Here is a 15350-nt window from a genome sequence, read left to right on the forward strand (position 1 = left end):
CTATTCTCAAGAAGACAAGAGATATTGTTGAGGACAGAAAGAAAAGGAAACCCACGTGCACTGTTGGTGGGAATGTAAATTGGTGCAGCTGCTATGGAGAACAGTATGGTGGTTCCTCAAAAAATTAAGAATAGAACTACCATATCATCTGGCAATTTCACTCCTGGGTTTTTGTCTGAAGGAAACAAAATCACTATCTTGAAAAGACACCTGCACCCCCATGTTCACTGCAGCATCGTTTACAATAGCCAAGACCTGGAAGCAACCTAAGTGTCCCTCGACAGAAAATGGATAAAGAAGATGTGGTGTAGAAATACAATGGAATATTACTCAGCTATGAAAAAGAAGGAAATCCTGCCATTTGCAGCAATATGGATGGATGTTGAGAACGTTATGCTCAGTGAAAAAAGCCAGACGCAGAAGGACCCATGCTGCGTGATTCCACTTCCACGAGGCATAGGAAACAAACTCACAGAAGCAGAGAGCAGAGTGATGGTTGCAAGGGTGGAGGAGGGGAAATAGGGAGTTGCCATTTAACGTGTGAGAGTTTCAGTCAGGCCTGATGAAGACATTCTAGAGCCCTGCTCTAAGACCACTGTAACTGGACTGGGTACTTCAAATTCTGTTTGGCGGCATATCGCAGGTTAGGCAAGAAAGAACTGGGCAGAGTGTGAGTGGCTTCCTCTGTGTGAAAAGCTGGAAATAGAGGCGGGGAGGGGAGCCTTGCTTTTCTCCGGGTACCCCCATGGCTATTCAAAGAGTAACTGCTGGCCAAACTGAAATCATGACTTCTGGCTCCCTGGCAGCTACCCTGCATCCCTGGGGCGTAGGGACTCCAGGGTCCCTACCAGCTTCCACCGCTGCTCGGGGATGGCGCTGATGTCCACGGGGTGGCGCTCCATCACGTTCAGGAACCGCACTTCCGGGACAGCGATGGCGCAGATCACGTGGATCCACCTGGGAGGGGCGGAACAGGTGGGGTCAGGGGTCACAGGTGCACTCCGTCCCCTTGGGGTCATCTCACGATTGTACGCACTGGCTGGCCAGGCCGAGGGGACCTCATCAGCTCCTGCCGGTCCTGCCCCCGCGCCAAATCGCCCCTCAGGACCCCCCAGGAGGAGAGTCCCTTCTAACCCACCTCCTGTCGGTCGTCATCTGCAGGGCGCCTCCCCGGAGGTTGCACAGGCAGCACTCCTACAGGGACCAGACAACAGCTAGGTGAGGGGTGTGCAGGGCGGCGCCGCCCGCCTGCTGCTCCGGGACCTGCTCCGTCCCCCGCCCACGGTCCTTACATTTCAAACTAGCGGCCACAGGAAGCGATGGGCCGAGAGTGCGTCGGGCTCCACCCGAGACCCAGGGAGGTGAGGCCGCCAGCCCAAGGTCACCCTGCGGGATCGGGCAAGCCCGGGGCCCAGGACAGGCTCCCCCACGGGCCGCGCCGGCTTTCAGAGCACCACCCCAGCTGCAGGGGCGAGTTACCGCAGTCCAGGCGTGGGCCGCGCACCGGGAACACGTCCAGCCCTCGTTGACCAGCTCAGGGCGGATGCCGTAGCAACCTGGAAGACAAGGGCCGGCCCATCTGTCACTGCGGCTGCCTGCGGGCTGCACGGGGACCCCCCGGCGGGGGAAGGGCGGCTGCGGCACTGAGGGTAATTGTGCTCACCAACCGCTCTACCTCAATGCGGGCCACTGCACGCAGAGCCGGAGAAAGTCTGGAAACGGACGCGGGGAAGGAGAGCTGGCCCCCAAGCGGGAGCCCTGCCGGGTCTAGAGACTCATCCTGGCCTTCGCCCCCCACCCCAGTCTGGGAGGCTCGCCCAGGCTCTTCTGAGCTGAGAGAGAGGAAGGTGGCCGAGCGGTGGTGTGAGATGCAAGGTGGGCCTCGGGGAGCCCGGAGTTCAGAGCAGCAGAGCTGGGCCCAGAGTCCACTGTTTCCGAAAGCGCAGTCGGAGGCTCTGGGTTACCAAGGTGTTGGCTTTGGGATGTGGTCCGGATTTACAGTCGCGGAGGGGGCATGGGGGAGGGGGCATGGAGGAGGGGCGGAGGACCGTGCCCTGGAGCGAGGGCAGAAGGCACAGCCTGCCCTAGGACCCTGCCTCACCCGGGGTCACTGCCCAGCAGTCCTGCGGGGACCCTGAGCCAGCTGGGGCTCGCTGCCTACCAAACGGGCTCTGTGGGCTAGAGGGGCCATTGGCCAGTGCTGAGAGGTCCCTGGGGGAAGGACAGGGAGAAAGCAAGGCAGCAGGAAGGGGGCGACCCGAGGGATAGCAAGGTACCCGAGAGCCCGCACCTGGCCCCCTACTCCATCCCCTGGGGCCCTCAGCCAAGGTCAGGCCTGGGGGTGTCCCCCTCTGTCTGGCTCAAGGAAGATGCCTGTGCTGAGGATTCTGCCTCCCAAGGGCAATGAGGGAGGCTCCTCTCCCCCTGCGTGGCTGGACCTCAGGCCCCTCGAGAGCGGCAGGGTGGTGGGCTCGGCTGCTGCCCACCCCCTCCCCCCAACCCTGACCCCGGGGGGCCCGTCTGCCCAGGAGCATGTCTCACAGCCAGGCCCGGCTGGGCAGAGCAGACGGGCTCCCAGCCAAGAGACAGATTGAGCCCCGGGCAGGCCTCTGCAGGGCGGGCACCGGACAGAGATGTACACACGCAAAATTAAGCGGCTCCAGGAAGCTTTCTCCCTGTCCTGGGATCTTAATCGCACATTCGCTGCCCCCTCCCACCCAAGAAGGGGACAGACATGCATCTTCCTGTCTCAGGCTATGGTTGGGCCTTCAGGGTTTGGGGGAGGGTAGTCACTGATGGCAGAGATAAATCAGACCCCTGGACCACTCTAGAACCTCACTCTACCATCAGTTCCAACTCCGGCCCCAAAGTGCGGAGTTTAAAAGCGTCACGGCCCCTGACGGGTACCTGATCTCCTGCTGCCTCCCAGGCCCTGGGCGGGGAGGGCAGGCCTCGGTGGAACCTCCCAGAAGGAGGCTGACCAGGACCAGGACACCTGCCCCCAAAGGTCAAGACCCCCACCCCATGACGCCAGGTCCCGCTATAGGCCCGAAGCAGCAGCCAGACAGAGGAAGGGGCTTCCCTGCCCCGCAGACACGAGGGTGGCCGTCTCGGGAGGGTGAAGCGGGGCTGTGTGTGGCGGACCCCTCGGCTCTCCCCCCTCCAGCACTCACTGGCATGGACCTGCAGGCAGCACTTAGCACAGGAGATCAGCAGGCTGGTCCCGTCGTCGCCGATATAGGAATTGGCGGGGAGCGGCTCTGTGTTTTCCCCGCTGGAGGTGAAGCACATCTCGGGGATCAGCGGCCGCGTCTTCTGACCGCTTTTGGAAGGCGGTGTGGCTGAGGGGCCCTCCCCGAGGGAGGCCTGGGGAGTCTCCCTCTCGGTCTGTAGGGACTGCAGGAGGGGGGCCGCCATCATCAGTGGAGAGCCCAGCATGGGGCGGGCGGGGACCCCTGACATCCTTGACTCTATCCTCTGCTCCTCCGTCCCCAAGCAGCACACCCCGGGCTGCTGTTTGCCGCACTAGCACCCCTACCAGGACACCTGCAACTGCCCCACCATGGGTGTCCCTGACGTACCCTCCCAGCCCCCAACTCTGCTTCAGAAGCCCCCGAGAGATCCTCCCCAAAGGCAGTCAGACCCTGTCCCCCCCACCCACAAGCCCTCCCACTTAGGGTTACTTGCAGACACAGCACAGACACTGCCCTGCTGCCCTCATCCCTCTCGCCTTCGTCCCACTGCCCCTGGCTCGCTCTGCTCCGGCCACGAGGGCCTCCTCGCTGTTCCTCCCAAATGCCAGGCATGGTCCTGCCCCGGGGCCTTTGCATGTGCCGTTCCACTGCCTGGGGCGCTCAGATCTCTGCTCACATAACTAGCAGCCCCCAGGCCTTCCTTGCTCTGTCTGTCCTCGTGGTCCTGACCATCACCTGATGCCGTGTTATCTGTGTATCTATGTGGGGCGTTCTCCCCACCTGTGACTCGCACGCGCCCCATGATGGCTGTACCCCAGTCCCCCCAAATCCAATCAGATGAAGAGACTGTGGTGAAAACATCCTGCCTATGGCACCGGGATCCAGCAACCCTGGGCCTGTCACAGGGTGGTGGGGCTCCCAGACGAGCCTCCCCAGCACCCAGAGTGACGGAAGGACTCTGACCGACTCAGGTCATAAGGAAAGAGGCCACCAGAGACCACTGGCCTGATGCACTGTGTGTGTGTGGTGGTGGGGCCCTGGGGCGCCCCACCTGGCAACTTGGATTAGGGGACTGGATGGTTTCCAAACAGGCAGAGTATCCAGCCACAGCCCTTCCCATGATATGGGACAAGCGAAGTCTGGTCCCCAACTCTGAGGGCTCCGGACTGCGGAAGCGGCAGCCCCACAAGGCCCGCTGATACTGTTGACGTGATTAAGCTGAGTCACAATACTTCACTTAGCAACCGGGATTAAGGAGATTCGCCTCTTAAGCCAGTATTCCCAGCGCTGACTTCCAGCGGCGCTGAGGAGGCGCGTGCCTAGAGAAGACATCTGGACGTTTCGTCTTACTTGTTTCCACGACCAGATGTTGCCTCACTTAGGGACCACGGGTCCTGGCAGCTCTGAGTGGCAGGGCCCTCGAGATGGGTGTGCCGCCCTCAGCACAGGGCACAGAGCTCGGCTAGCTCAGCTAATACGTGGAAGATGCCAGGCACTAGGCTGGAAGCCGGGGACCCCAAAACAAGTGAGACCCAGCCCTGTCCTCCAAGGGCTGATAAACAGAGGGCAGGGGCAAGAGCAGAGGCGGGTGGGGGAAGCTGGGGGGCATGCTGGAGTCAGCTTGGGATAGCAGGTCCAGGAAGGCTTCCTGGAAGAGGTGGCAGCTGGGTGGAATCAAAGAGTGAACAGAAATCCATCTGGCAAGGGAGAGGCCTGGGTGGGTGTGTGGGAGATGCTGGGGGACAGCACGGAGCGTGCTATGTGTGCGTGCGGGGGCAGATATCACAGGAGAGGGTGGCTGTGGGGCATGTGGAGAGGCCGGAGGCCGTGGTGAGCCTGGCGGGCTTTCCAGCTGGGCCATGCGTGGCTGTGATGAGGTGCTAACAGGAAGGGCAGGAGGCAGGCAGTGGTCAGGGTTAGGGGAGGGGGACACAGCACGGAACAGGTTAAGGAGGAAACCGGGAGGACCTGGCGGTGGATGGTACAGGGCAGAGTGCGGGGAAAGGCCACGATCACAACTTGGAAACTCAGGACAGAGCTGGGGGCCGCGTGGTGCCAGGCCACGCGTGGGTCTTCGCCCAGCCCCAGTCCCCCACTGCCAGCCCCTGTTCACCACGCAGGCGCCTACCCGGGCCCACCCCCGGGCCCCCTGCCTGCGCTGCCCCCTGGGCTGAGCTGAGGGCCTCTCAGAGGACAGCCATCTGAGATGCTTCCTTGCACTCTCATCCTCTTTGAGGCACATTGATAAATTACCTTCCACTGAAACGCAGACCCTGGGCTCTCTCCCCGCAGCCCTCACAGGGGCCTTCCGTCGGGCTCTCTACCGAGCCCACTGTGGCTCCAACAGCAAATGGGTTCTTGGTCCCCATCACCCTCCCTTCAGGGGGAAGGGATTCCCTTCAGGCAGAGCGAGCCCTGGTGCCATCGGGAGCAGGCAGACGCTGCCCAGCCCGGCATGGCCCGGGGGTCCCTCAGCACCGGCTCACCTGGCTGTACGGGTAGAAGAGGGTGCAGATGGCACAGTAGGGCTCCGTCAGGGCGGCCGCCGCGTTGAACTTCCTCTCGGCCTGGAAGCTGGCCGCCTTGTTCTTCCACTGCAGGGACAGCAGAGACCTCAAGGCCTCGGGGTCACCCACGTCCTCGTCCCCGGAGAAAGGGAAGGCTTCTGGAGTAAAGCGGGAGGGAGGAGGAGCTTCAGCACCCAGGACCCCACCCCACCGAGTGCGCGCTCCAGGGGATGGGTCCCCACTTCTTGGCCCCTGAGCCCTTCCACAGGGAGGTGCCCTGGCCCCCCTCTGCTCAGGGCTGATCCCATCTGGGGACAGGAGATGGGATGGTCAGGCCCTGGCAGGTCAGGCACAGACTCCCCTGGGAGTCGGGCGGGGGCACTGTTGCCCCAATGTCCTGTAAGATGGAGGGCACTGACAGATGTCCCTCCCATTACCTGTCACCGGGCTGGCCTCCACCGGCCTCGACTCCCAGCTCACTGTCCCCAATCCCCCACATCCCATTCCTGCACTTCCTGAGGACACAGGGGTGCCACCTGCCCTGGCATCAACGTCAGCGGTCCCCAGGAACCTGCCCAAGGAACGGGGTCCTCATCCCTGGGGCCCCAACCTTCCCAGGAGCTGGGCCAGCATGGCTGGTACCACAGCCGTCCCAGCTATAAGGCCAGAGGCTGCCTCAATGCACGGGGACCCTGGGGCCGCATCTGATCTCCAGAGAGGCCCCTCCTGCTCCCAGAGCTCCAGCCCGAGACCCGCTTCTAGAACCCTCCACATCCTCGCCCTCAAATTAGTTTCAGAATTAAAGAAGCCACCCAGGCGCTTTTCACATTCCACGTGCGTCTCAAAGGGAAGACGATAAATGGGCTTAGCAGGATTTCTGCAGATAAGACAATCACTCCGACTTTCAGCCGAGTGTTAAATAGAAGCTTCTCCGTCTCTGCCCCTCCAGCTCCAGTGCCACCGCCTCTTATTCCAACTTCTCCCAGGCGCACGCTGGGTTCAGGCAGGAAGGGTCACTTCTGTTGGGACTGGCCGCTCCCCAGTCCGGCGCTGACTTTCCCTTGGCCTCAGCTTGGCCTCAGGTCAGAGATCAGAGCCCGGAGCATCGTGAGTCACAGGTGTCTGCAGGGTGACGGCCAAGAGCGAGGTTTCCTCTGTTCTCGAAGCAGGTTCTCCCACTTAGGGGCCACGCAGCCCTGTCTCCAAGGACGGGTACAGGGACCGCAGGGCCAGGACGTCTCTGCTGGAAATGGACTTGGAAATGGGCCAGCTCCAGGCCCCATGCTGCTCCGTGATCCTCTAACCCTGAATCCGTTTCTCAAGCCTCTCCCTGGGGGATGCGGCCAGCACCTCTACCATCGTTCGTTGCTGCCCTCTGGAAACGCTCTGCACCAGGCAACCAGGCATCCGAACAGATCCCGAGGCTGTGAGAGGATGAGGTGTGGTCCTCGCTCACCTGGAGGGCCAGGAAGGGACACAAACGCACAAGGGCCACAGCAAGTGTGCTGGGGGTCGTGGGCAGGAGCCTCTGCTGACGGCATCTTCTCAGTTCTCACAGGATAAGGAGGGGGCAGAGGTTACCACGGAGACTTTGAAAGCATCGCACCAGGAGCTCTGGGTGACAACTGGCCTCGGCGCTCCTGGCATTCCCAGCACCCACCGTGTGCCTGGCACCAGGCCACACGCTTTACAGGCCTCAGCCCCGTGCACCTCCCTGGCAGGACCCCTTGAGGGGGCCAGAAGACCCCATTTTACAGATGGGAAAACCGAGTCACAGAAAGGCAAATGGCACCACGGTCCCCGGCTCTGGGCAGTGGGCTAGGGTGTGAGCCCAGGTGGCTGCACCTGCCCCTCAGAGGCCCCACTGGACATCTGAGGCCCTGGGCCCAGTAGAGCAAGCGTCCCTGGGGAAATGGAGCAAACAAGGGCAGGGCAGAGGCCTGGGGGCAGCCAGGCCTGACCTCGGGAGCTGTGGGCTGGGCAGGGGGCACCTCGGCCCCACGGCATTTGGGGAGAGGGTCTGAGGCTGTGCCGGGGCTGGGTCTGCAGGCCCGACCTTGGCTGGGGGTGGCGGGAGTGAGCAGGCCGGGCGGGTGGCAGAGGAAGACAGGGCAGGGGCGCAGCAGAGCCAGGGGCAGCCTTGCTCACCCTCGTCACTCGAGGCCTCCTGCTTGACCACAGACAGCGGGGACCGGGTGGGTGGCCTGCCCAGAGGGTGGCGCCGGCTCTTCTTGATCTCCATCTTCAACTTGGAAAAGGTCGACGGAGCCTAAAACAGCACAGGAGGCCTCTGTGGGAGCAGCTCTGGGGCCAGAAGCAGAGGCAGTGGAGCCCAGCTCAGAGGGACCCCAGTGTCCTCAGTCAGGGGCAAAAGACCCCAGGAAGGGGGCAGCCAACAACCACAGTGGTTTCTTTTCTTTTTTTTTTTTTTAATATTCATTTGTTTATTTGGCTGCTCCGGGTCCTCGTTGTGGCATGTGGGATCTAGTTCCCTGACCAGGATCAAACCCGGGCCCCCTGCACTGGGAGCGCAGAGTCTTAACCACTGGACTGCCAGGGAAGTCCCCCCATAGTGTTTTCTAAACCACATACGTGCCACTGGCCTCCGGGACAGGATCCATAGGGGCCGTTTGGGACGAGCGGGGCTGTGGCCAGCACGTGGGGCAGGGGGACCCCTGGCCCCAGGGACCCTCGCCGGCACCCACTGCCCCCTACCTGCACCTCGCCGGCTCCACTTTCCTCCTCGGGCCCCGTCAGCTCCATGGGGGCCACCTGCTCCTTCCAGGTGGGGCCCTTCTGGGCAAAGTGCTCAGAGGCCTGCTGGCAGGACACGCGGCCCTTGTCGCCTGCCGCCGGGCCGGGCCGCGGCACCACGAACAGCATGGGGATGATGGGGCGTGGCTTCACCTCTGGCTCCTCGCTGGGCGCTTCGGGGGGCACCACGTTGAGGGGCGGTGGCAGGGGGTTCTGCTCGGCAGCCTCAGGGCCAGTGACCGGTGCCGGGATCTCCAGCAGGGGCACCTCCTCGGTGGGGAACAGGGTGGGCGGGGGCGGCGGCAGCTGGGGCATGAGCGGGTGGTGGAGGTGCGGAGGGCCATAGCTCTTCTTCTTCCGGTCGCTCTTGGCCTTGGCCGGCCGCAGCTTGCCCCTCCCGTCCTCTGTGGGGGCAGAAGAGAGATGAGTCAGAGGCGGGGGCCGGGGCACCCCAGGGGCCAGTGGCCAGGCACCCCCTTCGAGCCCCCCCAGCCCGAGCGGGAGCCAGCTGCACTAGTTGAGGGCCCCCTCTGGGCCAGAGAGGCCTTCCCCCAAGGAACCCAGGCTTCGGGCAGTTGTCACTGCTGCCAGGTCCCCCTGCCAGGCAGCCGAGCCCTGGAGCAGCAGCACCCTGGCCTCAAGAGTCCTGCCACACGCTCAGAGCACCTTCTGGAATGAGCACAGGGCGCCGAGGCGAGCTGTCCGAAAGCAGCTGGGAAGAGACCAGCTCTGAACATCCTTTCTGAGGGGAGGGGGGAGGAGGCGGGATGCATTTTCTTTTCATGTGTCTGAGTTTCCTTTATTTCTACAGTAAACGCACACAGTTTGTGGAATTTTTAAAAAGCATAACCTTAAACAACAAACCATAAACAAGTGGTTCTACTTGTGTGAAACAGAAGTGCCACAGGGGCCTGCAGGGCCCGGAAGACGCGAGGGCCGGCACTGGGGGGCTTCCTGACAGGTGACAGGGTGGGGAGGGAGGTGGACAGGGAGTGTCTTCAGCAGCATTTTAATTCAGGACCACAGTGGGCGTGCAGCTCATCAAATAAACAGAGATGGGCGGTGTGGTTGGAGGGGTCATGTCCTCCAAAGACGCCCACACTGTAGCCCCGGGACCTGTGCGTGCGGAGCCTGACATGGCAGCAGGGATCCTGCAGATGAGGTTGAGCTGAGGATCCTGAGGCGGACCCCATGTACTAACAGGGATCCTTAACAGCAGGGGATCCAGCTGGGGCCAGGGGAGCCATGACTACGGAAGAAGCCAGACAGATGCTGCGCTGCTGGCTGTGAGGATGGAGGATGGGGCCGAGAGCCAGGGATGCGGCACCTCTAGAAGCTGGAAAAGGCAGGGAATGATTCTCCCCTGGAGCCTCCAGAGGAGCCAGCCCTGCCCATGACTGGATTTTAGTCCGGTGGGACCCATGTCAGACTCTTGACCCCTAAAAATGTCGGAGAATAAGACTGTTGCTTTCAGCCACTGGGTCTCTGTGGTCACATCACACAGCCACTAGGGATGCATGCGGGCGGGGGGCTCCACGAGGCCTGCTGTGCTCAGGGCGAGGTGTGCACGGCCTCAGGGATGCCCGCCCACAAGGACCAGTGGCCCAGAGCACAGCCTTCGGGCCTTCCCTGCCCACCTGGAGAATGGGCACACGAGCTCAGGCCCTCACTGCCTGTCCCGGGTCCCCACAGGCTCAGGACGTCACAGGAGGTGGCGTCACAGCTGAGGCGTGACAGCAGCTGATACAGGGGACGAACTGTGGTCACCCTACTGACGGTACCCGTGAACCATCGGCTCCAACGCGTCACAGTTTGGGTCTCTGAGGGCCGGGAAAGTAAGGACAACTCGCAGAAAAGCAGTGGTCCCTCTCCTGGCTAAACCTGTTACAACGTGACACATGACAGGGTCTGATGGGCCCCGCGGCATCCACATTTACCTCTTGCTATAAAAACCTGTCCGTGTTTCACCCCCGTCCCTCAGCCAAAGATAACGACACAGGTGGGATGATGCTCCCAAGGGCAAGGCCATCACTTAAGTCCTTGACCGGCCCTGACCCAGGAAGGGGTCAAGCAAGGGCCCTCCCTCCCTTCCTCCAGGCAGACCCCCCCGCCCTGAGTGCTAGGAGGGAGGTGACCCCCACCCGCGGCCCCCACTGGGCGAGTGCAGAGGCTTGAGCCAGCCTGGCCTTCGTGGAGGTGCCCCTCTGGTCGCTGCAGCCCGCAGGGTCCTGAGCAGGCAGCCGAGCTTTTCCAAGAGATTCTCAGAGGAGGGAGTGCTTGCCAGCGCCCCCCATGCCCTCTGGCCCTGACCCTTCCCAGGGCACGGGCGCAGTCAGGATTCCTCCTGTACCTCTGCCCACCTGGAGGAGCCCAGCACGCTCCCCAGGAACCCCCAACTGCCAGCGCCCCAGGAACAGTTATCCGGCTGAGGAAAGGAAACGGGCATTCTGCAGACAAAGCTGCTTCTCCCCTACAGATGCTGGACTTGGATGGTCCTGGCCACTAAAGGGCACCTCCCCGTCCCAGGAGACGTGGGAGAGGGGAGATGGGGGGGCGTTGAAAGGTGGGGGGCAGATGGGGGGCGGGGAGAGGTGTGGGGGACACACTGCTCTAAGGTTTGGTGACAGCAGCCCAGCCCCAGGAGGTGACCTATTAGGGCCCAGGAGACCAGGCTCTTTCCTGCCTCTTCTACTGATTTATAGAAATGGTGCTGAGGCGGCCCAGAGCCCCGTTCTCACACGGCAGCAGGGACTTCCGGAGAAACGGCTTCGTTCTCTAAGGAAATCCACTATGCCCTCCTCCCTGACAGCGCAGCCACCTGAACAGAAGTCCAACGACGGCCTCCTGGGCCTCAGGACAGCAGAGCCTGCGAGCTGCCCCGGCTCCAGATGCTGCTGGGGAAGGACACGTCCCTGGCTCCTTCCTCACGGTCACTAGGCCCTGGGAAGCTGACGGGGGCGCACCCAGAGGACCCTGTTAGGGGACAAGCCCAAGGGCACTAGGGACGCTGGGGGGCCCGGGCCCTGTCTGTCCTCACGCCGTGGGGACCACCGGAGGCCTAGGGCAGGCAGGCCGCACTTGGAAAGCCTGTTGGTTGGCCCGCCTGAAGGAGCCTCGAAATGGAGCTGGAACGGTGGCTCAGACCCGAGCCGGGGCCCTCCCCAACACACAGGGCCTCTCACCGCCCCCGGTGTGCAAGGGGACGCAGAATGGCAGGGACCCCCTCTGCCCCAGCAGGGTTGCTGAGGCCCATCTGGCACTTGTTTTTTGTGGGGAGGCTCAGCCAAGAACCCCCCCACTGCCGATGGATGTTACAGCCACGCCAGCTTCTGGGGCCCCCGTGCCTCCTCTCCCACCAAAGTTCTCCCAGGGGAGAGCAGGGGGCGCAGGGCTGCTGCCTGGCTTAGGGACCCTGCCCTGCCTGGCCCAGCCAGCCCGCATCCGCATCCGTCCTGAGCAGAGTCCAGGCCAGGGGACTGTGGCGTGAGTGTCAATGCCCCGCCCAGCCTGCTGCTCACCGCTGGGTGCAGCCGCCCCCCTGGGGTCTTGTCCTAAAGCCGTCAAAAAAGGCGCATGAGGGAAGGGGAAGTGACCCAGGGCGGCTGCACACCCATCCCCGGCCCTGCTCTGCCCTGCAGGGGACCACGTGCTCTGGGACCAGCCCTCCTGGGGCCCTACCACTGCCCCTGCCACCGCCAGCTCCAGAGCTGGCAGAAGGGACAGTGGCCGTGCTTGGCCAGAGCTGGCCAGGGCCAGGCAGGAGGAGGGAGCCCCTGCGGTCCCAGCAAGCCAGGTGGACACGGGCTGCCTTCCCGCCGGGACCAGGGCTTGCTGTGCCGGAGGCTGCTGGTCCCATCCTGGGCCAGGCCACGGGGCAGCTGCTCTTGCAGACCCCCGGCAGCGGGAGCTGGTGGGACCCGGCAGCCCGGAGGGGAAGCAGCCCCCCACCGCCAGGCCAAGGGACCTGCAGCCAGCCGGGCCCCCTCCTGCCCCTGTAGAGTCCAGGCACCTGCATCCTGCCCGCCTCCGCCTACTCCAGTCAGGGGGCTTCCTACGTGAGCAGCGGCGGCAAGCACACACCCTCCCGACGCAAACCTAAAACAAAATGTCCTGTCCTCGTGCCCGAACGCTCCTCACACTCACAGCTCTGAGGGGCACGAAGCTGGTGTTAAAGGGAGTGTAGAAACCACTTTAACATCTTCCACTCGTTCCCCAGACGTGTTTGCTGTCACCCCCGACTGTGAGCACTTATTTATTTGATGCGTTCAGAGCGATCTTCCTCCAAGGGCTCGAGGGACAGCCCCCAACCGGGACGCGTGGCTCCCCAGCTGTGGCAGCCTCCTTCTGTCCCCTGAAGGGACCCCTTCCCCTCTAGAGGGGCTGGTGTTCCAGGAGATGTCCCAACACCCCAACTCCTCCTTTCTTGGGAACCAGGCTCTGGAGTGGAACAGGGACGGGGTGTCTGGAAAAAGGAAGCAGCCAGCCGTGAGCAGAGACGCCTCCCTGGGAACATCCCCGCTCTGCCTGGGGTCCACAGCCACGTGACACTGAGCCCACCACAGAGCACGGAGCCTGCAGCCCTTTTGGAGAAGCCCTGGGGGTCCTGGGCTGAGGCCCTGGAAGGGGGACAGAGTGGCTGCAGATGCCAGGAAGGAGGGCACACATCCTGCAGGGTTTGGTCTACAGCAGCATGTTTTACTCTCGGTGGGCACAGAGACCACCCCCCACCCCGCCCCATTTAGGTAACAATCTGCTTAGAAAAGGGAAAACTGGAGAGGAACCGGGCCTTCACCGTGCATGAGCCTGAGGCCAGCTCTTGGGATCCCGAGACACCGAGGCACAGTGTCCCTGTGACGGGGCCGGGTCCAAGCAGGAGGTGACGGGGCATGGGGGGTGCGGCTGTCTCTATAAACAGTTGATGGGTTTGGGCGAAGGTTCATTTTAACTCAATTCAATTAATGAAAAGAGAACCATTATTCCTTTGCTAAGCAGTTGGGTAAACAGGGCATCTACTCTTGCTGGCTGCCCTGCATCCAGCCTCAGGCCGGCGGCCCCTTGCGCCTGCTCGAGAGGGAGGAGAGATGCCCGTGGTCGCAAGGCATCCTTCCCACCCTTCCCAGGAGGGGTCCCGCTAAAACCCTTGTCTCTCAGGACAGTCTGAACTGGTCGGCCCAGGAGCACCCGCCCTGGCTAGCCCCCGACGGGCTGACTCCAATCCTGGGAAAAGCCACTTCGGGCTGAAGCCAAGACCCTTGGGACGCGCGTCCTCCCACAGGCCCCGGGCGGGGTGTGCGTCCTCTCCTTTAACCCTCCAACATCCCCACTGGCCTGCCGAGGTGGCGTCCAGGGCCCGGGTCCCCAGATTTCAACCTGGACTCTTTATTTCCACCTGCTTTTTCTCCCACTTACCCCACCCCCATGAGAGCACCGATGCCCCCTGGCAACTTTGCAAGGTGCCACCTGGGGTGGCCCGGGTACAGAGCCCAGCCTGCTCCTGTCCCGCTCCACGCAGCCCACCCTGGGGCAGGGCGGTCACCACCCCAGTCCTTGCCAGTCACACCAGGGACTCCCACCAAGTCTCCCAACCTCTTGGGCCAGAACCCCAACCTAGCCATGTCAACCACTGTCCTAACCTCCCTACAGCTTAGCTCCATGGCCTCTGGAGTCAGATGCAAACGCCTCACCTGTCGATGGGACTCGGGGCCCTGGATCCCGGAGCCCACGGCAGAGGGTCCATCATTCATTCACCCACCGCAGCCCATGCTCTCACGACACAGGCACAGAGCCGGAAGGACCACGTGCCCCTCCCAGCTGCAGACCACCCACTCCGAGGGAGCCCCTCTTGGTTTTGGCACGTTTACTCTGTTACAGGCTAAACTGTGTCCCCCAGATTCCTATGTAGAAGTCCTAACCCCGGGGCCTCAGAATGCAGCCACATTTGGAAATAGTCATTGCTAATGTCATGAGTTAATAAGATGAGGTCATTAGGGTGGGCCCTCATCTAATGTGACCGGTGTCCTTCTGAAAGGCAAAATGCAGACAGACTGGCACACAGGGAGAGGCTATGTGAGCGTGAAGGTGGCCGTCTACGAGCCAAGGAGAGAAGCCTGGAACAGACCCTCCCTCGTGGTCTCAGAAGGAACCAGCCTTGCCCACACCCTGACCTCGGACTTCCAGCCTCCAGACCGAGAGACAATGAACCTCGGTTCCTGAAGCCCTGTGTCGGGTACTTTGTCACACGGCAGACCCAGCAGACTCGGATGCTTCCCTAAACAGCCCAGTGTCTGCCTGGCGTGTTTTCTGAACTTTAAGTAAACGGGACATGGGGCGTGGGTGCCCGTGTGACATTCGGGGCTGCATGTGAGGGTCACCCCAGGGAAGAGCAGTGGCCTTCACTGCAGCCCAGGACAGTGTCCTTGCTCCTGCCTGCAGGCCGCTGGCCGGTCACAGAGCCCTGACCTCTCCCGACCCCTCTTCCTCGGTCCTTGCTCCCTCCGGCTGCATCGAAATCAACATCCCCCAAGGCCGCTGGCCAGCACCTTTGCAGGGAGCCCCCCTAACACGTGCAGCCCCGTTTATGTTACAGCGCCTCCTTGTCTTTCAAAAAAGTCTCTTAATTTTCTCCATAAATGTATTTTATTTTCTGTTACGTCTGTTCCAGCCTGCATCACCCTCTGGATGCTTTCATTATAGGTAGGATATTCTTCAAAACCATGTGTTCTGTGAACACCTGTACGTGACAAGTGTGGTGCGGCTCTGTGTGTCCAGCCCGTTTCGGGCAACTCCGCTAGCTCCCTGTGTCACCAGGCCTCAGCCTCTGGGTCCATTTCCACGGGGTGATCGTGCCTGCGCACAGACTGTGCCGACGCACAACCCCTCCCCGCCCCCCACCGCC

General features: G+C 62.3%; 1 protein-coding gene across 1 annotated transcript in view; it reads right to left on the minus strand.

The window, feature by feature from the left end:
* The window catches only part of KDM4B (lysine demethylase 4B), a 140365-nt gene that overhangs the window by 6895 nt on the left and 118120 nt on the right, over positions 1 to 15350 (minus strand). The window contains 7 exon segments of the mRNA XM_081233490.1: positions 849 to 957; positions 1139 to 1194; positions 1480 to 1556; positions 3174 to 3396; positions 5681 to 5859; positions 7850 to 7970; positions 8417 to 8859. Coding sequence (XP_081089616.1) covers positions 849 to 957; positions 1139 to 1194; positions 1480 to 1556; positions 3174 to 3396; positions 5681 to 5859; positions 7850 to 7970; positions 8417 to 8859 — 1208 coding nt within the window.

The sequence above is a fragment of the Mesoplodon bidens genome (genome assembly GCF_964165515.1).
Source record: "Mesoplodon bidens genome assembly, chromosome: 4".
Taxonomy (NCBI): Eukaryota; Metazoa; Chordata; class Mammalia; order Artiodactyla; family Ziphiidae; genus Mesoplodon; species Mesoplodon bidens.